At 45.2% G+C, this 24,826-nt stretch overlaps 1 protein-coding gene across 1 annotated transcript in view; it reads left to right on the forward strand.

Annotated features, from left to right (window-relative positions):
* The window catches only part of GALNT17 (polypeptide N-acetylgalactosaminyltransferase 17), a gene marked incomplete at its 5' end in the record, with an annotated part of 305,373 nt that extends 280,839 nt beyond the window's left edge, over positions 1–24,534 (forward strand). Inside the window, 2 exons of the mRNA XM_083379748.1 lie at positions 20,790–20,957; positions 24,034–24,534. Of these exons, the coding sequence (XP_083235874.1) occupies positions 20,790–20,957; positions 24,034–24,162 (297 nt within the window). The 3' untranslated portion in view covers positions 24,163–24,534. The remainder of the gene's footprint in view (positions 1–20,789; positions 20,958–24,033) is intronic.
* Positions 24,535–24,826: the final 292 nt, after the last annotated feature.

Consider the following 24,826-nt stretch of genomic DNA (forward strand, 5'->3'; position numbering starts at 1 on the left):
TTTGACATTCAGGAATTGCATTTATATCTCCAAGGGGGCTGTTTTCTTTTCTCTTTCTTTCCCCAAAGGTCAACTACTATGTACTTTCTACACCTGAATAGAGCTTGTGCTCTGCTCTTTTTCTTCCTTCAGTAGCAGATCCTTTTCCTAGTGACTTTTGTAAAGTGAAATTCTTCCACAAATGTGTACGGTTATGTAGTTCTTTCATATTGGAATTTCCTACTTGCCCCAAACATTTATTTCACAGTTGGACATGCAAGCAGATCTTTCACTCCTGTGCCCTTCCCCTTCATTTACAGGTTAATCAAATCCACTGGTGGTTAGCAGAATATAAGAGTAACAGAGTTGGAAGGGGCTTTGGAGGTCTTCTAGTCCAACCTTCTGCTGAAGCAGAAAACCCTATACAGCTCAGACAAAATGGTTATCTCTTCTTAAAACCTCCATTGTTGGAGCACATAGAACTTCTGGAGGCAAGTCGTTCCACAGATTAATTGTTCTAATTGTCAGAAAATTTTTCCTTAGTTCTAGGTTGTTTCTCTCCTTGATTAGTTTCTATCCATTGCTTCTCGTCCTGCCTTCAGGTGCTTTGGAGAATAGCTTGTCCCCCCCCTTTCTTTGTGGCACCCCCTTAGATATTGGAACATTGCTACTGTGTCATCCCCAGTCTTTCTTTTCATTAAACTAGACATACCCAATTCCTGCAACCATTTTTCATGTGTTTTAGCCTCCAGTCCTCTAACAATCTTTGTTGCTCTTTTCTGAACACTTTCTAAAGTCTCACCATTTTTTTTGTATATTGTGATGGCCAAAACTGGATGCAATATTCCAAGTGTGTCTTTACTAAGGTGTTATAAAGCAGTATTAACATTTCACATGATCTTGATTCTATCCCTCTGTTAATGCAGCTTGCTTTTTTTTTACCAGCTGCAGCCATTTCCACCTGTTTTCTGACTTGTGGGCAAAACTTTGGTACAGAAACGCCAAGAATTTTGCTGTTACCCCTATCTCAAATTTATTCCAAGAGTTGCTATTTTACTTTTTTCACACCTGGACCCTTCAGAGTGACAGCAGGCTGCTCTTTTGGGAGGACCTTGGGGAAACAAATGGCAAGGATAGTTTAGCAGAGACCACAATTTGCTCCAATAGAGGTTTTCCAGTCGTCTTTTCAAGGTAGCTCTGTGCAGCATGCGTAGCATCAGTTATGAAAACCTGCCCAGTCCAAGATCAGTTGGGAGCACTGATGGATGAGATGTAATTTGGCACCTTCCACAAAATTCAGAACCAGAAGGCTTTTCAGGCTGTCAATCAGCTCTTTTAATACCTCACAATTCTTCTTCTGATTGAATGAACACAGCTTGGAAATAATGGTAGTCCTCCAGTTACGACCATTCATTGATTTGAAGTTACAATGGCACTGAAGAAAATGACTTACAGCTGGTTCTCACACTTACGACCGTGGCAGCATCCCCACAGTCTTGTGATTAAAATTCAGGCACTTGGCAATCGGCATGTGTTTATCCTTGTGTTGTGCAATCACCATTTACAACCTTCTTAGACAGCTTCTGACAAGCAAAGTAAATGGGAGAACTGGATTTGCTTAACAACTGCACATTTCACTTAACAACTGCAGTGATTTGCTTCACAACTGCCAGAAAAAAAAAGTTGTAAAAGTGGGCATGGCTCACATAACAACCACTTTGTTTAGCCACAGAAATTGTGGGCCCAGTTGTCATAGTTGGGTGAGAACTGGCTGAAAAACAGTAACTGTGAGAGGGACCTTGGACTCCTACTGTATGATCAGTTGACTATGAGGCAGAAGTGTGCAGCAGCAGCCAAAAAAGCTAATACAAACCTGGGTTGTATAAATAGAGATATAGAATCAGGATCACGTGAGGTATTAGTACTGCTTTATAAAACCCTAGTAAGGCCACACCTGGAATACTGTAACCAATTTTGGTCACCATACTACAAAAAGATGTTGAGAAAATCTGGAAAATTTTCAGAGAAGAGAAACTAAAATGATCAAAGGCCTGGAGACCAAAACATATGAAGAATGGCTGCAGGACTTGGGTTTGGCTAGTCTAAAGAAAAGAAGACATAGGGGAGACAGGATAGCAGTGTTCCAGTATCTGAGGGGCTGCCACAAGGCAGAGGGGGGCAGGTTGTTCACCAGAGCACCAGAGGAAAGAGCGAGAAAGAATGGTTGGAAACTGATCAAAGATAGAAGCAATCTGGAATTAAGGAGAAACTTCCTGACAGTGAGGACAAACAACCAGTGGAACAACCTGCCTCCAGAAATCGTGGGCACTCCATCACTGGAGATTTTTAAGAAGAGACTAGATATTCACCTGTCTGAGATGGTATAGGTCCTCCTGCTTGAGCAGGGGGTTGGACTAGAAGACCTCCAAGGTCCCTTCCAGCTATATTCTTTTCTATTCTGTTTTGTTCTGTTCTGTTCTGTTCTACTCTACTCTACTCTACTCTACTCTACTCTACTCTACTCTACTCTACTCTACTCTACTCTACTCTACTATTATGTTATGTTGTTATGTTATGTTATGTTATGTTATGTTATGTTATGTTATGTTATGTTATGTTATGTTATGTTATGTTATGTTATGTTATGTTATGTTATAAAGTTGAGGAGTAGCTGTAGCTGATGAACTTGACCAGTGTTTCTGAACCCCAGCAACTTTAAGATATGTGGACTTCAATATGATGGCTGGGGAATTCTGGGTATTGAAGTCTACACACTTTAAAATCACTGGGGTTCAGAAATGCTGAAGTACACTAAAACCTTTCTTTAAAACAGACTTGCAAGCAAGGCTGGCAATTGCACAACCCCAGCATTAGGACTGTACAAAATATTATAAGCCTGAAATGTAGCCAAATTAAAATGGCTATGTAAAACAATTCTAACCTGGAAAAAGACAGCCCCGTTCTAGAGTTTTGTCATAAATTCAGCTGAGAATAAGTATTGCAATCATTCTTTCAAATGTTACCGTTGGGAACAAAGGAAGCTCAGAAGAAACTCCAACTCCCTTGCTTCTTGTCCTCCTGGTGTCACAAAAATGGATGAGATGATAGTCCAGGCTTTGTACTGTCTATCTAATTTAAAAGCAATTTAAAACTCTAAGAAATGGATTCAAGCTGGAAGGATCTCTCACATAAGAACACACATTCAGGAATATTTAAATATACTGATTTTAGCATTTAGGACATTACTTGAAATTGAGTGATGATCACCTGAAAAATCACCAACTCCTACCCTAAAGGAGAAAAACTGGAAGGTGAAGCAAACTTCACGGTTTCTTGAATCCCATTTAGGTCTTCATGAAGTATCCATGTGGTTTCAAACACTCAATCATTCAATTAATCAAGCAAGGAGAATAGAGTGGGAAGGGAACTTGGAGATCTAGTCCAGAGGTATTAGCTATATATACTGCTCAAAAAAATAAAGGGAACACTTAAAGAACACAATGTACTGTATTTAATAGTAGGATGTCTTATCTTGTGTTCCCTTTATTTTTTGAGCAGTATATGTGTGTGTGTGTGTGTGTGTGTGTATTGCGACTAAGAACCTATATGAGGTCTTATCTCGCAGCGATAAGGGCGGCGAGGTCTAACCACTTCGTTACCCTTATCGCGTCGCAGATTTGCGCATGCCCAAGATGGCGGACGTGCTTGGCTGAGCTCCGCGAGGAGCTCTGGCAATTTTAGCGACCCTGGGAGCCCCACAGGAATGTCATTCTCTCTGTGTCAGGGGTCTGGATTAGGGTCGAGGAAAGCTTCTGATAGTTACTCCTGGAGCTGCTGTGCTGCTTGTCTGGCTTTTCGGAGGGCCCTGGCTGTTCGGAGGAGTTCGGGAGAGCCGTGCAGGCCCGGAAGAACTGGCTGAGCCCCGTGCTGTGCTTTGCGGCGCCGACCAGCTGACTGTGCTCTGCGGCGCCGACCAGCTGTTTGTCGGGGCCGCGGGAGCTCAACGAAGCCAGAGGGAGCGGCTGGGCTGTTTGCTCTCTAAGTGCTGTGCTGTGCTCTCTAAGTTTGGAGTTTTGGAGGTTCGGGAGAGCCGTGCAAGCCCGGAAGAACTGGCTGAGCCCCGTGCTGTGTTTTTGCGGCGCCGACCAGCTGACTGTGCTCTGCGGCGCCGACCAGCTGTTTGTCGGGGCCGCGGGAGCCCAACGAAGCCAGAGGGAGCGGCTGGGCTGTTTGCTCTCTAAGTGCTGTGCTGTGCTCTCTAAGCTTGGAGTTTTGGAGGTTCGGGAGAGCCGTGCAAGCCCGGAAGAACTGGCTGAGCCCCGTGCTGTGTGTTTGCGGCGCCGACCAGCTGACTGTGCTCTGCAGCGCCGACCAGCTGTTTGTCGGGGCCGCGGGAGCTCAACGAAGCCAGAGGGAGCGGCTGGGCTGTTTGCTCTCTAAGTGCTGTGCTGTGCTCTCTAAGTTTGGAGTTTTGGAGGTTCGGGAGAGCCGTGCAAGCCCGGAAGAACTGGCTGAGCCCCGTGCTGTGTTTTTGCGGCGCCGACCAGCTGACTGTGCTCTGCAGCGCCGACCAGCTGTTTGTTGGGGCCGCGGGAGCCCAACGAAGCCAGAGGGAGCGGCTGGGCTGTTTGCTCTCTAAGTGCTGTGCTGTGCTCTCTAAGCTTGGAGTTTTGGAGGTTCGGGAGAGCCGTGCAAGCCCGGAAGAACTGGCTGAGCCCCGTGCTGTGTGTTTGCGGTGCCGACCAGCTGACTGTGCTCTGCAGCGCCGACCAGCTGTTTGTCGGGGCCGCGGGAGCTCAACGAAGCCAGAGGGAGCGGCTGTGCTGTTTGCCGTCGGCTCTCTAAGTTTGGAGTTTCGGAGGTTCGGGAGAGCCGTGCAGGCCCGGATGAACTAGCTGAGCCCCGTGGTGGAGGTCTTGGAAGATCTTGGGAGACCCGCACCCCGCGCCCCGTCAACCTGCTGACTCTGGCTGCGGTTATACTATTACGGGAGCCTGGTGGAGTCTTGCGGAGCCCGGAATAACTCGACGGAGCTTGGCGACCTTGGGGAGAACTTTCTAGTTGCTTGAGGAGCCGGATGCTGGTTGATTTACGACTACTATTATGAACTACGGCTTGGAGCAGCGTCAGCGTTTTAAGTTGGAGTGGTGGAGATGGCCCTGGTTGACGTCTGGGACGGTTGGCGGTGAGGGAGTTGGAGTGCCGCGACCGTCTTGGTAAAATGTCTATGGCTGGGTGGTGGAGTATGGACTTCTATGCCTGGACATTTGGAGGCATGGACTATTATAACTGACTGGACCATATCTTCGAACCCCACTCTGTGACTTTATGGGTTTTACCCTAATCCATCTCGCTGACTGGTTTGCCCTATTGTCCTCCCTTTTTTCCTTTCCCCTTGGGTTTTGGAAGGTGCCGGGTGTATAACCACTGTGAGAGAGTGGTTAAGAGCTAAGAGTTTCCATCTGTGCCGTCTTAGAGGTGAGAGCTCTAGGCGGTATCTCTCTCCCCGGCTGTATATCTCAGGCTGCTCCCCGGTTCTGACCGTTGTGAGAGAACGGGGATTGTCCCGGGGTTACCCAGCTCTAGTGGCAGAAGAGCTGGGTTTGCAGTCTGGATATTCTCCTTCTATTTTAAGATCCTCCCATTTTATTTATTTTGATTTGGGTCTGTTTTTGCTGTATTACCCAATTATTATTATGGTTTTGAGGTACTCCAGCACGGTTTTACTCGCTCTCAGGGGTGCCCCCCCATCCTGGGTGCGACCCGCCTTACCTTTTAATTTACCTCTTGATGACGGGCCCGATTGCTGGGACCCTGAGAGATGGCCGGGCAGGAACAGGGGCCTAAGATATAAATTTAATAAGAGGCCCCTGATTACTTTTTTAGCCAAATTTTTTGTAGGGTTAGGGAGGGGGGAGGGTTGTGGTTGGTTGGAGATGGGGGGTAATCCGCCAACTGTTGTTCAGGCCAGGCCCAGGACAGATCGCGTTGAGGGGGAGCCGGGGTCGGTCATCTCCGGAGCTCCGGAGCGGGTCGTGGGATTGCCAATTCCCACGACGATAGGGAATGGCAGCAGGTGTAAGATCAGAGGGCCGTATCGACCTTCGGGAGGGCTTCTCCGCTATTTACAAGCGGTGAGGTGCTCCGACCCTCTGTTTTCGACCCAAGGTTCTGGGAGCGGGGATGTGCAGCCACCTGAGCTCCGGCTGGTGTACCTGAATGCCAGGTCCGTTGCTAACAAGGCTCCTCTCGTCCGGGATCTGGTCGAGGGTGAGCATGCGGACCTGGCCTGCATCACGGAAACCTGGTTGGGCCCAGAGGGTGGTATCCCCCTGGTTGATCTTTGCCCACCAGGCTTCCGGGTGCTACACCGGCCTCGGACTCAGGGTAGGGGTGGGGGAGTGGCTGTGGTTATGAGGGAGACCTTATGTCCGCAGGAGGCCACCGTTCCTCAGATAGTCGGGTGTGAATCTCTCTTATTGAGGTTTGGTCCTAGGGCGCAGTTGGGCTTGCTGCTGGCGTACCTTTCGCCTAGTCGCGCAGCAGCAGCCCTGCCTGAGCTTCTCGATATCCTCTCAGGGCTGGTGATTGAGTTTCCCAAACTTATGGTTTTGGGAGACTTCAATCTACCATCCCTGGGAGGAGCATCTGAGTTAGCTCGGGAGTTCATGGCTTCCATGACGGCCATGGACCTGACGCAGGTAATTCATGGACCGACTCATGAGGGAGGCCACACCCTTGACTTGGTTTTCTTATCTGGTCGGTGGTTAGATGATCTTGGTGGGGGCTCCCCAATTGTTATGCCCCTGTCATGGACCGATCATCATCTCCTGCGGCTGGTCTTCCGTTTTGCCACTCCCCACCGTGGGGTTGTTGAGCCAACTAGATGGTTCCGCCCCAGGTGCTTAATGGACCCTGAGAGGTTCCAGGCAGCACTGGGGTCCCCACCTGCCTCCTCAGCTCACAGCTCGGCAGATGCCTTAGTGGAAGCCTGGGAAAGGACGGCCACTGAGGCACTTGACCGAGTTGTACCCTTGCGGCCCCTGACCCAGCGCAGATCCCAATGAGCTCCATGGTTCTCTGCGGAGCTCCGGGAGATGAAGCGTCAGAGACGGGGCCTAGAGAGCGTTTGGAGGTCCAGCCGATCTGAATCCGACCGATTGCGACTAAGAACCCATATTAGGTCTTATCTCGCAGCGATGAGGGTAGCGAGGTCTAATTACTTCGCTGCCCTCATCGCGTCCGCAGATAATCGCCCGGCCGCCCTGTTTAGGGTGACCCGCTCCCTCCTTAATCAGGAAGTGAGTGAGGAACCCTTGCAGGGGCGTGCCGAGGAATTTAGTCAACATCTGTCGGACAAAATTGCTCGGATTCGGACCGGTTTGGACTCCGACTGGGCAGTATTGGACGATCAGGACACGAGCGGTCTTGTCAATATCACCTGGGAGGAGTTCGATCCTGTAACTCTGGAGGAAGTGGACAGGATCATGGGGAGGCTGAGCTCCACCACATGTTTATTGGACCCGTGCCCTTCCTGGCTGGTTTATGCAGCCCGGGAGGAGACACGAGGCTGGTTCCAGGCAGTTATATCTGCTTCTCTGAGTGAGCGTAGTTTTCCCGCCGCCTTGAAAGAGGCGGTGGTAAGACCTCTCCTCAAGAAGCCTGCCTTGGACCCGGCTGTTTTGAATAACTTTCGTCCGGTCTCCAACCTTCGCTTTCTTGCGAAGGTTGTTGAGAGTGTGGTGGCGCATCAGCTCCCTCTGGTCCTGGATGAAGCGGATTATCTAGACCCGTACCAATTGGGCTTCAGGCCCGGGTACAGCATGGAGACGGCATTGGTCGCGCTGGTGAATGATCTCTGGAGGGCTCGGGACAAGGGATATTCCTCTGTCCTAGTCCTATTAGACCTCTCAGCGGCTTTCGATACCATCGACCATGGTATCCTGCTGCGGCGTCTCAGGAGATTGGGAGTGGGAGGCATGGTTCTTCAGTGGTTCTCCTCCTATCTCCTGGGACGCTTGCAGTCGGTGTTGGCAGGGGGGCAGAGGTCGACCGCGAGGCCTCTCGTTTGTGGAGTTCCTCAGGGGTCGGTCCTCTCGCCTCTCCTGTTCAACATCTACATGAAACCGCTGGGTGAGATCATTCGTGGTTTTGGAGTTGGGTATCATCAGTATGCTGATGATACCCAACTTTTCACTTAGACCCCAAACCACCCCAGTGATGCCCTCGACGTGATGTCCCGGTGCCTGGAGGCGGTCCAGGTCTGGATGGGGAGGAACAGGCTTCGACTCAACCCTGACAAGACTGAGTGGCTGTGCGTACCGGCATCTCGGGATATTCAGGATATCCCACCCCTCACTATGGGGGGTGAGTCATTACCTCCTGTAGATAGGGCTCACAATTTGGGAGTCCTCCTAGATTCACAACTCTCCTTAGAAGACCATATTGTAGCTGTGACTAGGGGGGCCTTCGCCCAGGTTCGCCTGGTGCGCCAGTTGCGTCCCTATCTAGACCGGGATGCCTTACGTACGGTCACTCATGCGCTCATGACCTCTTGTCTTGATTACTGCAACGCTCTCTACATGGGGCTACCCTTGAAGACTACTCGGAGGCTCCAACTGGTACAGAATGCAGCCGCGAGTGTTGTACTGGGAGTTTCCCGATACTCCCATGTCACACCTTTGCTCCGCGAGCTGCATTGGCTGCCAGTTGTCTTCCGGGTGAGGTTCAAGGTGTTGGTAATGACCTACAAAGCCCTTCATGGCATGGGTCCAGAATACCTTGGGGAGCACCTGCAGCCGGCGTCAACTTCCCTCCGCCCAATACGCTCCCACAGAGAGGGCCTCCTCAGGGTGCCACCGGTCAAAGAATGCTGACTGGTGGCCCCCAGGGGGAGGGAGTTCTCTGTGGGTGCACCGGATTTATGGAACCATCTTCCGGTTGAGCTCCGGATGGCGCCTGATCTCCGCTCCTTCCGGCGCGATCTTAAAACCCATCTTTTTAAACAAGCTGGCCTGGCCTGATGGGATGGGGTGGGATTTTTATAAATGACTATAATTTTAAATTTGTATTAATTTTATGGGCATTGTTTAATTATGTTTTAACAATTTTAATTTTTGTATCTAGTTTTTATGTATTGCCCTGTTCACCGCTCTGAGTCCCCTGGGAGAAGGGCGGTATATAAATTAAATTAATAAATAAATAACCACCCAGCCGCCCTGTTTAGGGTGACCCACTCCCTCCTTAATCAGAAGGTGAGGGAGGAACCCTTGCAGGGTCGTGCCGAGGAGTTTAGTCAACATCTGTCGGACAAAATCGCTTGGATTCGGACCGGTCTGGACTCTGACTGGGCAGAGTCTGACGATCGGGCGGTCTTGTCGATATTATCTGGGAGGAGTTTGATTCTGTGACTCCAGAGGAAGTGGACAAGATCATGGGGAAGCTGAGCTCCACCACGTGTTTGTTGGACCCGTGCCCATCCTGGCTGACTTATGCAGCTCGGGATGGGACACGAGGCTGGCTCCAGGCAGTGATTACTGCCTCTTTGAGTCAGGGTAGTTTTCCCTCCGCCTTGAAGGAGGCGGTGGTGAGACCCCTCCTCAAGAAGCCTGCCTTGGACCCAGCAATTTTAAACAACTATCGTCCAGTCTCCAACCTTCGCTTTTTGGCGAAGGTTGTTGAGAGCGTGGTGGCGCAGCAGCTCCCTTTGTTCTTGGATGAAGCTGACTACCTAGACCCGTACCAATTGGGTTTCAGGCCCGGGTACAGCATGGAGACGGCATTGGTCGTGCTGGTGAATGATCTCTGGCGGGCTCGGGACAGAAGTTGCTCCTCTGTCCTAGTCCTTTTAGACCTCTCAGCGACGTTTGATACCATCGACCATGGTATCCTGCTGCGGTGTCTCAGTGGATTGGGAGTCGGAGGCACAGTCTTTCAGTGGTTCTCCTCCTATCTCCTGGGACGTTCGCAGTCGGTGTTGGCAGGGGGGCAGAGATTGACCTCGAGGCCTCTCGCTTGTGGAGTTCCTCAGGGGTCGGTCCTCTCGCCTCTCCTGTTCAACATCTATATGAAACCACTGGGTGAGATCATTCGTCGTTTTGGAGTTGGGTATCATTTTATTTTGACCCCAAAACACCCCAGTGATGCCCTCGACGTGATGTCCCGTTGCCTGGAAGCGGTTCGGGTCTGGATGGGGAGGAACAGACTTCAACTCAACCCCGACAAGATTGAGTGGCTGTGCATACCAGCATCCCGGGATATTCAGAATATCCCATCTCTTTCTATGGGGGTGAGCTATTAGCCCCCGTAGATAGGGCTCGCAAGTTGGGAGTCCTCCTAGATTCACAGCTTACTTTGGAAGATCACATAATGGACGTGACTAGGGGGGCCTTCGCCCAGGTTCGCCTGGTGCACCAGTTGCGGCCCTATCTAGACCGGGATGCCCTGCGTATGGTCACTCATGCGCTCGTGACCTCTCGTTTAGACTACTGCAACGCTCTCTACATGGGGCTGCCCTTGAAGACCACTCGGAAGCTCCAACTGGTACAGAATGCAGCCACGAGAGTTGTGTTGGGAGTCTCCCGATACTCCCATGTTACACCTCTGCTCCGCGAGCTGCATTGGCTCCCAGTTGTCTTCCGGGTGAGGTTCAAGGTGCTGGTATTGACTTACAAAGCCCTACATGGCATGGGTCCGGAATACCTTGGGGAGCACCTGCGGCCGGCATCAACTTCCCTCCGCCCAATACGATCCCACAGAGAGGGTCTCCTCAGGGTGCCACTGGTCAAAGAATGCCAACTGGTGGCCCCCAGGGGGAGGGCGTTCTCTGTGGGCACGCCGGATTCATGGAACCGTCTTCCGGTTGAGCTCCGGATGGCACCCAACCTTCGCTCCTTCCGGCGCGATCTATAGACGTATCTTTTTGAACAAGCTGGCCTGGCCTGATGGGAGGGGGGTTGTTTTTTTATTACTTTTAAATGTGTTTTAATCTATCTAAGAGTTCTGGGAACTTGTTTAATCTTTTTTTAAATTTTTGTATTCTGTCTTTTTAACATGTATTGCCCTGTTCACCGCCCTGAGTCCTTCGGGAGAAGGGCGGTATACAAATAAAATTAATAATAATAATAATAAATAATAATAATAATAATAATAATAATAATAATAATGTATATGTCTATGTGTATATATGTATACATACATACATACATACATACATACATACATACATACATACATACATATACCTTTTGGGCACCAGGGACCAGTACCATGGAGAAAGGTTTTTCCATGGACTGGAGGGTCGTGGTTTTGTGTACTGCCTGCATCCCGTGGATGGGCTTTGCTTGTTTGTGTGGACCGGTTGCTGGCATGCCGCAGCTTGGTACTGGTCCATGGACCAGGGGTTGGGGACCCCTGTTCTAGTCCAACCCCCTGCTGAAGTAGGAGACCCTATAAAATTTGAGATCTTTGGATTTTCTTTGAAAGTTTCTTTGAAATACAGTCCGTGTGGGGCCATGATGCTCTTTGGATTTAGTGATGCATGATCCATGATGACGTTGGTCTGATCATCTCAAGGGGACCTGCTGAAAATCTCTCCTCCTTGTGAGCTTTATAGAACCTGGAAGAGATGGAAGATCTTCTTTCTGGTGATCTTGCACAGCCTTCCCCAGGTTCTTGGCTGATGCCCTCCTTTCTTATTTTTCAAGAGATTATTAAAAACCTCCTTTTCCACCAGGCCTTTAGCTTGATGGAATGAGTTGTGGGCATCCATTTGTATATTTGTTTGCGCAGTTTGGACATGTTGGCACATTGCTTTTGACTTTGCTGTACATAGCTCAAAGCTGTAGGATTGGGCCAGTTAACAAATATGGTAAACAAATTTATTATTTATTTTATTTTTTATTTGTTTATATCCTACCTTTATTGTTTTTATAAACAACTCAAGACAACAAACATATCTAATACTCCTTCCTCACCTTATTTTCCCCACAACAACCTTGTGAGGTGGATTGGGCTGAGAGAGAGTGACCGTCCCAAGATCACCTTGCTGGTTTTCATGGCTAAGACTCGATTAAAACTGATGGTCTCCTGGTTTCTATTGTGGTGCCTTGACCACTAGACTAGGGATGTCCAACCTTGGCAACTTTAAGACTTGTGGACTTCAACTCCCAGTATTCCCCATCCAGCATAGTTGGCTGAGGAATTCTTGAAACTGAAGTCCACAGGTCAGCTGTGTCTTTTCCTAGCATCACATGTTGCTTTCCACAGCTTCAGGACAGACCAGGAAGAAGATGTATTAGAAGAAGTAGTAGAAGACCTCCAAAGTCCTTTCCAACTCTGTTATTCTGTTATTCATTTAAGGAGTTGTGGATGGATGTGTCACACCTGCCCTTCCATGCACTGACACACCTTTTCCCTTTTCAATCCAAAGAGTAGCACAACCCCACGGCATACACAATCTCACCATGGACCTCTGATCGTGCTAGGTGATCATTTGGGCTTTTCTGAGCCTATTGAAATCTTCCCTTTAAATTCATTTATCAACCGAAGAGGATGGAGAACAGAGTGGGGGCTGGGAGGGTCTTAACCCAGTTCTACAGGGCTGCCACCGAAGCCTCACATTGTACCTTTGAAATATCTCAGTTGAAAGGGAAATAAAATAATTTCCATGCTCTTTGCTTATTCTGCGCTTGTAGCTGAATGCACCAAATAAATTATTTGATATCCGGAGCTGGCTTGTATGGTTAGTTCCTCTTGCTCTCCGCCCCCAGCCACTGTTTTAACAAAACAACTTTTATTCTACCGCTTGATTTCTGGAATTAAAATTTGTGGCTGCTGCTTGCTTCTTTCAACCCATCTGTCAAAGAAGCGCAAGGCTGTTTCCCTTTCCTTGATCATCTCTCTCCCTCCCACCTTCTTTTTCCATTTCTTTTCATTGTTAGATAGCAAGAAACATCCTTCCCCCCCCCCCCGCCCTGTCTTGCTGATCTTCTATTCATTTGTATCGTATCTTTAAAAACAAACAAAACAGAAAATAAAGGTGGTTATTGATTTGCATAGAAGCTGTGAAACCTAAGTTCTTTTGACAGATAGGCTGGGGGTGGGCAGAATTTTCATCCTTTTTAATGTGATTTTCTATAATAAATATCTGTAGATGAAATGAGAGATTAACAAGAACATTCAATCTTGTAGCCATCCATCTTTAGTTATAAATTGCAGTGTGATTCCTTCTAGTTTGCATGCCTAGCCTTGCCTCAGCGGTTAAAATACCATCACTGACATGAAGAAATATGAAAATATTGAAGAAAAGCCAAAAGCTCCTTAGAAAAATGAATGTCAATAAGGTATGGTAGAAAAGGTGAACATGGTGTCCAGGAGGGTATGATCAAAGTTTTAATCACATTGATATGGCCACCATTTTGACTTTTTCAACCATACCTTGAGGGCGTTCCTGTTTCTAAGGATTTTTTTTATTTCATTCCTTTAGGATTTACATATTTATTTTTAACTATACACTGCAGAGATCCATGCTTAGAGGAAAAAATGTTCCAAGGTCAGATTGAGGGAAAATGTAAATTCCCTCCAAAAGCTGACACTGATGTGCAATCTTTGGGGAGTACAGGTAGTCCTTAACTTACAACCCCAATTGGAACCAGGTCTGTAGCTAAGCAAAGCAGTTGTTCAGTGAGTTGCACCCAGTTTTATGATCTTTTTTTTAATCACGGTTGTTATGAAAATCATTGTGTAATCCTAAGTGCTCACTGAGCTTGGTTGCTTTCTTGCAGAGGTGCACTGAAGAGGTTACTTAGGTGGATAATTAAATGACTGCAAGCAAGCAACTGGGATCAGAGAGCACCAAGGACTCCACAGTTCAATCCAGAGCAACAAAAATGATTTAGGGGCTAGAGCAGAGGTAGGCAACCTTGGCTCTTATATGGAGCAGTGGGCTAATGCCTCCTTAAGTAACACCAGCTGCCTGCAATTAGTGCAGGTTCACATCCCACCAGGCTCAAGGTTGACTCAGCCTTCCATCCTTCCAAGGTAGGTAAAATGAGGACCCAGACTGTTGGTGGCAATAAGCTGACTTTGTAATACAGTAATGCCGCTTGGGGGGTGGGCGAAAGCCCTAATAAGCAGGCATATACATAGAATGAAGGCTGTTGCTAAGCACATTGGTTTGTGCTTAAATTGTAAGCCGCCCTGAGTCTTCGGAGAAGGGCGGGATATAAATGGGATTAAAATAAAACAAAATAAAAAATAAACTTCAACTCCCAGAATTCCTGAGTCAGCTATGCTGACTCGGGAATTCTGGGAGTTGAAGTCCATGAGTCATAAGGAGCCAAGGTTTGCCTACCCCTGGGCTAGACTCTAGAGGCTAAGGCATACAAAGAACGCTTACAGGAATTGGGTATATCTAGTCTAATAAAAAGAAGGACTAGGGAAGAAATGACAGCACTGTTCCAATATTTGAGGGGCTCCTACAAAGTCAAGGGGGCCAAACTATTTTCCAAAGCATCTAAAGGCAAGACAAGAAACAATTGTTGGAAACTAACCAAGGAGAATAGCAACCTAGAACTAAGGAGACGTTTTGTAATGGTGAGAGCAATCAACCAATGGAAAGGCTTGCCTTCAGATGTTGTGGCTTCTCCATCACTGGAGGTGTTAGAAAAAAACTGGACAACCATTTGTCTGAAGTGGTATAGGGTCTCCTGCTTGAGCAAGGGGTTGGACTACTAGAAGACTTCCAAGGTCCCTTCCAATTTTATTATTCTATGTTCTATAGTCCTCTGTACATTATATCCCTCACTGATGGACTGTATTTGTGAATTATGCATTAGCAACAGACGGCAAGTTCCTTTCCTTCAGTTTGGATCCAAAATTCCACTCAACCTGCTGCATCAGACCCAACCACCCAACAATATTTACAAACACACATACATACCATTCAGAATGAGTGAATCTCCATTTCAGTGCAAAACTTAGTGAGAGACTAGACAGACTACCAAATGCCATCCTAATCATTTTGTAAGATCCTTGTGAGAATAAAAAAGAGTGGGCAACTTCAACCCCCCCCCTCCCCATTTACATTTAATCTGCTGGTGCGAAAAATCATTAGCACAACTGCCTGGCAATTTGAGTCAAGAAAAACACAATAGTGTAACTTTTAAATAGGTTTAAAAACATTTCCTCCTCCTAAATGTTTTACCACACAAACACATATAACCCAAAAGAGTAAAGATAAACCCCATCTTCTTTGCTGAAACTCCATCCAGCTTCAGTGCATATTGTACAAAAGATAAAAGTTTAAGCAGGAACTCAGATCAGGTCTTGCCTGCTTTCCTTTTTTTAGCTGGAAAGGCAAAATAGCAGCCAGTAACTTAAATTATGAACTTTTCAAGTCCCTGAGTGGGGAAAAATGCTACTTGGGTATTGTACATTGAGCTATTGCTTGTGTTAGAGCAGGGGTCTTCAAACCTGGCCCTTTTATGACTTGTGGACTTCAACTCCCAGAACTCCTCAGCCAGGCACGTTGGCTGAGGAATTCTGGGAGTTGAAGTCCACAAATCATAAAAGGGCCAAATTTGAAGACCCCTGTGTTAGAGGGATCATTTACTTGGTTTGGCATGATTTGTGAGAAATGGGTGTTCTTTCCTGGGATAGTTTCTTTCATTGGTCTTCCATGTGATGTGGAGTGCAGCATGCCTGGAAGGGTGAAGGGGGAGAGAGTAGTTCTACCACAAGTGCTAGGTGAAGCTAGCCAAGAAGCTCTACAGACCAAACATAGAGTAAGGTTGATTAGAGATCTGGAGGCTAAAGCATATAATGACCAGTTGCAGGACCTGGGTATGTCTAGTCTAAAAAAGAGAAGAATTAGGGGTAGCATGATAGCAGTCTTCCAATATTTGAAGTGGGAATTGACCTATTCTCCAAGCACCTGAAGATAGGACAAGAAGTAACGGATGGAAGATTGTCAAAAAGAGAGATCCAACCTAGAATTAAGGAGAATCTTCCTGACAGTGAAAAGAATTAATCAGTGGAACAGCTTGCCTCCAGAAGTTACGGGTGCTCCATCACTGGAGGTTTTCAGGAAGAAATTGGACAACCATTTATCTGGAATAGTATAGGTGCAGGGGTAGGCAATCTTGGCTCTCTTATGACTCATGGACTTCAACTCCCAGAATTCCTGAACCAGCATGGCTGGCTCAGGAATTCTGGGATTTGAAGTCCACAAGTCATAAAACAGCCAAGGTTGCCTACCCCTGGTATAGAGGCTCCTGCTCAAGCAGACAGTTGAACTAGATGACATCCAAGGTCCCTTCCATCTCTGTAATTCTGTTCTATTCTGTTTTGTTCTATTTCCCCTTCCACTACTCAGAGTAAGAAAAAGATGTTCCCTTGCCACTATGGGAAGCTATGTCCCAGTCAGTTGTTCCCATTGGTCTCATTAGCCTAGTCTAATTTAGATAATGTTTCTGGCTGCACAGTGGTTTAGATTCAATTCTGGGGGAAAAGTGCTTTGGAGTATATAGAGTGCAAAATGCAGAAAGTCTTATTAGAGCACACATATCCAGGATTGTGTGACTCCTAGAAATAAATTCATCTGTCTTAATGAGTCACCAAGAGGTGCTGCATTCATACTTCTCTGCATTCCTTTCAGAACTGAATCTGGAACATCACACTACTGTACGTGATTTGCATGGTGTTGTTTTTTTTAGGCCAGCTATGGACACTTACAATTTGTTTCTTTAAATTCAGTTAACTGTCTCTTGGAAAATAACACATGCAGTGCTTATACAGTACTTAGTGGGGGGGAAAGAGAACTCTGATTGGCAATGCATTGTTTAACTCCTATAATTGAGTGATTGTTGTCTGCCACTTTCCTCATGATCAGCTGCCAGGTAAATTATATAAATTAAATTTTATAAACATATTGCAAGTTAATATATATCAGCTTCATTTCAGTAATTCCTCTACAGAGCACGCAACTGCACTCTGAATTATGGTGGCTTTATAGGGTAGTGACAGTGTTTTGTGCCAAGCTAAACTGTTACACTCTAGTTCTGACTTGCTAAGGCCATTCCAAACCTCACTTAGCAAGCCTTTAAAAAAAGAGAGAATATAATTAACTTTCTCCCACTGTGAGCACACAGACCCCAACCTAAATCATAATGAAGGAAGATGGATGTTAATTTCCAGCAGAAGCAATCAAATGGAGTTAGCAGTGCGGCCAACTATGTTGCTGGGCTTCTTGCATTTTGCAGAATTTTCCAGCTGGTGTCAATTTAACTTTAATTAAGATTAATCACATTTCTCTAGGGCACAAAGAGGAGCTCCTCTTTAATACATGTAGACTTGAAATATGATAAGGCAGGCTTGTCCTGCTATCTCTTGGCTGATATGAAGTCTGCATAAGCATAATATTTTGCCTATCTCCCCCAATTGCTGTACCTTATATTGAAATCTTCACAAGAGTTTTGAAAATTAGACTTGATAGATTCATCTAGGCCTAGGTTTCTCATGTTGGCTGGGAAATTCTGGGAGCCCACACACCTTAAGGTTGCCAAGTTTGAGAAACGTTGATCTAAGCTTTATCCTGCTTAAAAATTAACTCAGGAAATTGCTGAGGCAAGGTTCAGAAAGATGGTCTGATTCTCCAGAACAGGATCTTTTATCCATCTGTGTTAAAGCAGTTCTTGTATTCTCTGTATTTCAAAAATTGTAGCTCATTTTTAAACATTGGCTAGCCATTTTTAAATCCTTAATATTTGCACTTTAAAGTCTTTTTCATCAATTTTCTTCCTGGGAAAGATGACTGAAGTTAATTTCTGATCTTAAGTTGGTTTGTTAACTTTTTTTAAAAAAAATATTTGGGTACTATGTCCAATGGTTGTGGAACTCTATGTCCTTCCATTCTTCATTAACTAACACAAGTTCTAAAAGGACATGCTGAATTCGTCTTGGCAAGAATCACTGGCTTAACTCTCCACCTCTTCTGTTATGTATTGATTGTCCAAAAAACGAACCAGTAATCCTCCAGTGTACAACTCCCAGTAGCTACAATCAGTGTAGTTCAAAGTTTAAAGAAGGTGAGAGTTTTAATTCAGCAGCGTCTGTCAATACAAGTTTCCCATCCCTGGCTTAAGGCTGTGTTGGATTTCTATTGTATGGAATTCCACATTTTTAAAAATGTAGATAATTATAGATAATTGTATATAATTGTACCATATATTCCTTTCAATATATGGAAGTCCCATTCCTTGGAATGGTGTTTCTCCACTGTTTTTCAGTGAAAGGACAACCAAAATATCTGTCTCTCTAGCTTTCATGTTCAAGGGGGGGATGAGATCCCCAGGCCCCTCACCAAACCAAAAATGGGTACATTACCAGGATCATAGCATCCAGATTACAGTAAGTAATTCTTCTATTGTAGTCTGATGTGGTCAGACTATATGGAGCATGATCTTCCAATCTGAGGCACCACAGTTCAAAAAGGACAGTGACAAACTGGAAAAAGTTGAAAGGTGGACAATCAAGGTGGCCTGAAAAGCCTGAAAATCACATCTAATGAGGGATAGTTAAAGAACATGGGTATGTTCAACCTACAGAAAAGACAACTGTTATAAGGGTAGATATGATAGCACTATGTCTGAAGCACGGTCACATGGAAAAGTCAGTGGTCTTTACTTTCTCTGCGTCAGTGAGCAGGACCAGAACCAACCGTTCCTCCAGTATCTTCACAATTTTTTTAATTACTTAATTAATTATTCAATTTATATGCTGCCCATCTCATACAATGCATGTAATTATATACAACATTTTTATGGGGATACGGCCATGGCCTCATAACTGGATGTCCCATTCAGCTATAGAATAGAATAGAATAGAATAGAATAGAATAGAATAGAATAGAATAGAATAGAATAGAATAGAATAGAATAGAATACAATACAATACAATACAATACAGTACAATACAATACAATACAATACAATACAATAACAGAGTTGGAAGTTTTCTAGTCCAACCCCCCTGCTCAGGAAGGAAACCCTATACCATTTCAGACAAATGCTTGTCCAATGTCTTCTTTAAAAATTCCATTGTTGGAGTATTCACAACTTCTGGAGGCAAGTTGTTCCACTGATTAATTATTCTAATTGTCAGGAAATTTCTTCTTAGTTTTAGATTGCTTCTCTCCTTAATTAGTTTCAAATCCATTGTTTCTTGTCCTTCCCTCAGGTGCTTTGGATAATACCGTAGCTTGTCTCCCTCTTCTTTGTGGCAATCCCTGAGATATTGGAATACCGCTATGATGTCACCCCTAGTCCTTCTCTTCATTAAAGTAGACATACCCAATTCCAGCTACTGTTCTTTATATGTTTTAGCCTCCAGTACCCTGATCATCCTTGTTGCTCTTCTCTGTTCTCTTTCTAGAGCAGGGGTGTCAAACTCAATTTCATTGAGGGCCGCATCAGCATTGTGGTTGCCCTCAGGGGGCCAGGTGGGTGTGGCCTACTAGGTGGGCGTGGCTAAAGTGCGTATGGCCTACTGGGTGGCCATGGCCAGCTCTACGTCATTCCTATCAAGGGTGCCTATGGGGGCCTCAGCAGGAATGGGACAGATCTGAGGGTCTCTGGCAGGAGGAGTCTCTGGGCCAGGGCCAAGGCAGTGGGGGCCGTTCCCTCACCGTTTCCAGGATGGCTTTGCGGGCCACATGAAACCACTTCGCGGGCCGGATCTGGCCCCCGGGCCTTGTGTTTGACATATCTGTTCTAGAGCCTCGACATCTTTTTTATATTGTGGTGACCAAAACTGGATGCAGTATTCCAAGTATTCAGGCAACCACCTCTGTTGTTTCATGCAGTATTGTGTACTGGTTACCAGTAGTTAGCAGTATCATACTGTCCTACATTAGAAGACTACAAGCTCTCAGTTGTCAGTGATCAAGGATGACAATGCATAGTCCATTACAAGATCGAAATCCTGTAGGCCAGCATGGAAAACAGCTGCTCCCTTAATATCTACCCAGTTTAACTCCAAGAATGTCTGGAGAGAGGTTCCTTCTTAATAAACTCTCTACCAAACCACCAGGTTTTAACCTGCCTCACTCTGTATGGACAAAATTGAACAGATGTGAGTAAAACGTTAAAATCTTACAGTTATTAATATCAGCATTAAAATTAAAATGCTCAAAGATGGCGAGAAAGAGAGCAAGATACACATGGGATGGAGATGGAATCTTCTTTCAGTCCACTAGCTACCTATAGTATGATACACCCCCATCAGGGTCCCAGGCCATTTGGCACAGCCAGGTTTTGAGGCCCTGTCAGAAAGCCAAGAGAGTAGAGGTGATATCACCTTGAGGAACACAATGTTCCAAAGGCTGAGAGCCACAGCAGAAAATTCTCCTCTTGCCATTAGGAAGTCTTCTCTAATAGTGATTTTGCCTTCTGTAATAGATTTAGACTCTGAGAGAAGCGGAGAAACAGCCTTAATTCTGTGAACCAACTCTTCGGTTATTTGAAGAATGCTATTCAATCACCATTACTCTGAAGTCTAAGCATACCCATTTCTCTTTGTAAGGTTGAATGCCCTGCTTATCCTTATCCTCTTTCTTTGGACCTTCTCCACCGCTTCTTTGAACCTTTGCCCAGAGCTTTGCAGAGTACTTGAGATGGAGTTTCAGCAGAGCAAAACTTCATTTAAGATCATAATAATCCATATTATCTTTCACTACCAGACTCTATTTGGTTCTGCGGGTAGATAACCTTCATATTTCTGAGCCTGACTCTTTCTCTCTCTTCCTTCCCTAGCTTGCTCGCTACACCAAAGAAGGATTTCTGCATTTAGGAGCTCTTGGGACTACAATATTGCTCCCAGATACCCGCTGCCTGGTGGATAACGTGAAGAGTAAACTCCCTCAGCTGCTTGATTGCGAGAAAGTCAAGAGCAGCCTCCATAAGCGTTGGAATTTTATACAGGTTCATGCTATCTGCAATTATTTTCATACGGATTATCTGTGGTAAACCTTTGTTGTTGTTTTTTAGCCACCGTCTATGTTCAAAATGGCCCCTACCGCTGGAGTATATTAATAACTGTAAGGTTAAACCCTAGCCAGATCTTCCCTTCTGTAATTCATCTCCTCCAATAAAAGTTCAAAGAGAGGTTTGATGACCTTTACAGCTTTTCCGCAAAGATTGTAAAAAAAAAAGTGTGATGCTTATTGTCAGAAGATCTAAAGTCTAAGCTTTCTAATTTTCATTTCTGCTTTTTCCAGCCAGCTGTTTCTGAAATACTTTTAGAATGGGGCTATAGGGACGCGGTGGCTCAGTGGGTTAGGACGCTGAGCTTGTCGATCAGAAGGTCGGCAGTTTGGCGGGTTGAATCCCGAGTGCCGCATAGCAGAGTGAGCGCCTGTTACTCGTCCCAGCTTCTGCCAACCTAGCAGTTCGAAAGCACGTAAAAATGCAAGTAGAAAAATAGGGACCACTACGGTGGGAAGGTAACAGCATTCCGTGCGCCTTTGGCGTCTAGTCATGCCAGCCACATGACCACGGAGACGTCCCCAGACAAGCGCTGGCTCTTTGGCTTTGAAACAGAGATCAGCACTGGCTCCTAGAGTCGGAAACGGGGGAACCTTTACCTTTTACCTTTAGGTGTCTATGGAGATTCTCAGCCATCCAGCTCATGGTTATTTCAAAGGTCCTTTTTTCCCCAAAAGGCAATTGGACTATGTTTTTCTTTTATTTATTATTTTGAGGAAGAAAAAGAGGTTTTGCTTCTCATCCAAGAAGCTTCATCAGTTCTGACTGGATGGTGGCTGGGATGTCAGAAGTAATCCTTCCACCAAATCCCACCATTCCATCAGATTAAGCTTCTTGGATGAAAAGCAAAATGTCTACTTCCTCAAAGAAAAAAGCACCTTTGAGGCAATGGGGCTAGGAGTAGTAATGTTGCCAAATTGGGCCTTCATCATCCCCAAACTGGGCTTGATCGGTAACTACAAAAGTTTTAAAAAAAAATTAAAGGAAAAGAAAGGACTGGAAAACTACCTGGCCATTTCATTAAAATCATATATCCTCTTTAAAATATTGAATCCTTTTTAGCGGTGAGCTGAAAGCAATTTCGCATTTTCCCCTATGTGTAGACCCCCAATATTCAGTAGAACAAGGGCCAGTTTTGAATACACATTTTGTAACCTCATTTTGATAAAAGGGAGACTAAAACAGACGGGATTTAAAAACAAAAACAAACAGCCACACACTTTGTGAGAGGAGCCAAAGTTAACAGTGAATGGAATATGCATCAAATAACTATTCAGTTATTTCTGCTGCCCTATGCTTGTAAGCCACTGAAATTAGACCTACATGAAGCTAAACAGAGAATTCAGTTTATTCCAGCCCAGTTCGACTGAATTAATTTTAATTTTAATGTGGTGATGTTCCCATAGCTGTTTCATAATATATGAAGCAGCCCTGCACTAAATCAAACTGATGATCCAGCTATTCTTGTGTATTATTATGAAGTACATGCTATGCGATTATGTGAGCTAGTTTGGAGCCTGGCTACTTTCAGTTAGTATGTGGAATCTGAGAATTCTCCTTTGTTGCCTTGATGCAAAATAAGTGTGGGCATTTTACTCTCCCCCCCATCCCCCGTCCCCGCCAAAAAAATGATGTTAGAATTCTGGAATCTGCCCAATTTCCTACCAAAATCAACCTTGCTTGCATTGGAGAGATGTCCCAGCCTTGACCAAACGTGCCAAGGATTGAAGCTGGAACATATAACTGTCCCTGCCTAGATTGTTTGGCTGCAGTATGAAATAGACCATGGAGAGGGGCATGTGTTGCTGGTGATGGTAATAGGCTGTCAAAAAGTCCGTGTGATGTTTCAGAACACCATCTTGATTTCTTTTTTACACCATCTCCCTGCTGTCCTTGGCTCTGAGGCAAATTTTTGGGCAAAAAAAACCCAACAACTGTGGCACATGAATAGATGCTGACTCAGAACCTTGCTGCACCCACTTCCTTATGCAGTTTCAGCATGATCCTGAGAAAGTTCAGAAGCTGGAGACAGGTGTGGTCTACGTGACCGTTCAATCTCCAAAGGACTTCTTTTGCCTTTAGATCCAAAGCCCTTCATAGCCCTCAGGCAAAATAATCCACTGAATAAAGTGAAATGCAGATTCCTGTACAATGGAGAGATTTTCCATTGAGTGTGCCAATATATTTTCTTGAGGTTTCTCTAAAGAAAGTTCTGAAGAGTTGCTGGGGTTCCACACTGAACAAAATGAAACAAAGTTATGGCTGTTGTTGTTGTTGTTAGTTGTGAAGTCGTGTCCGACCCATCGCGACTCCATGGACAACATTCCTCCAGGCCTTCCTGTCCAATGTTATGGCTACAGACACCTATTATCAATCAAATAGGATCTATTAGCTTTGTCAGGGGTCCTTAACTCAGTAGCCCGCTTTTACTTTTGGGTGAACCCATGTGGAGCTAATGCATACCAAAGAAGAGTCCAGTTGGAACAACACAAGAACAACAATCCCATGGGCAAGCTAACTTAGCAATAAAAATTCCTAGTCATAGGTCTCCCATGGTGTTGTGTTGCTCTAGTACAGGGCTACTGAATTCTCAGTAAGTGAGCCCAAGAGCTTCAGGTCCACTCTGTTGAGTTCATACAAGATGATTCGGGACATAGTTGCATCAAGGTTCCTGCCTGCCTTACCATTGGCCATGCTGGAGGTTCATACTTTTCTTGTCCCTATGAGCGAGCCAGTGAAGAGGCACAGTGGCAGCATTTGTATACTGTACAACCCAAATGCTGAATTGTCATCTTTTTCTAGGTTCATATACCAGGATATATCATATATCAACATACCAAATATACAAATGAATTGTGTGGGCTGGATTTGTACATGTCAGGTTTTACAACTTCAAATATTCCAAACTGGCATGGGAATTGTAATCTGACCTATTAAAAGGTGATGGATGTAAACACTGATTTCTCTCTCTCTCTCTCTCTCTCTCTCTCTCTCTCTCTCTCAAATAATCCAGCATGGTGCAATCCTAAATAAAGGGACAGGACGCTGCTTGGAAGTTGAAAATAAAGGCACATCAGGTATGGATCTTATTCTCCGTAGCTGCACAGGACAAAGGTGGACAATTAAACATTTTATCAAGTAGAGAGCCTCTTATCCATTGTTCAAGAGTTCTTCAGACCGAGTTCTCACCAAGGCAGACGTTTTTATCAAACCTTCCACTCTCATTCACAATATCAGGGAAGACTCATAAGGGAAGGTGTTTGGTTTTTTGTTTTTTTTACATTTTATTTATTTGAACTTTGGTTATATCTTTGCCAAAGTTGACTGACTGACAGAATGAAAACATTCCAGATCTACAGTTGTCATTGTCCTGAAGGTTCAAGGCACATCTTGACTTAAGGATAGTAATGAAAGCTTACAAACATTTCCAGAAGTAACCTCAATCCCCACTCCAGATACAGGACCAGCAAATTATATTTGAGGTTCGGCGATGAAACTTTTGATACTCTTTTATTTGAATGCACACAATCTTGGAAATGACATAATATATTAAGATTGGATACCATGTCAAAAGATAAAAAAAGAAGAAGTCATCTTTCATGAAGGTAGCATGAGATGTCTATCACAGCCTCGTTTGGAAGTTTCAAGCGCTCTGGATTTCTAGAAGGATATTTTATAAACGTTTTGCAGAATGCGTCCTTCATACCAAGCACACCATACTGTTATTAACTTGATGCTACTAGTTCAAAGAGGAGTAAGGATTATCCCAAACTGTCATGAAGAACCAGGGATGTCAATGAAATCCA

The sequence above is a fragment of the Vipera ursinii genome, assembly GCF_947247035.1.
Source record: "Vipera ursinii genome assembly, chromosome: 1".
Lineage (NCBI taxonomy): Eukaryota > Metazoa > Chordata > Lepidosauria > Squamata > Viperidae > Vipera > Vipera ursinii.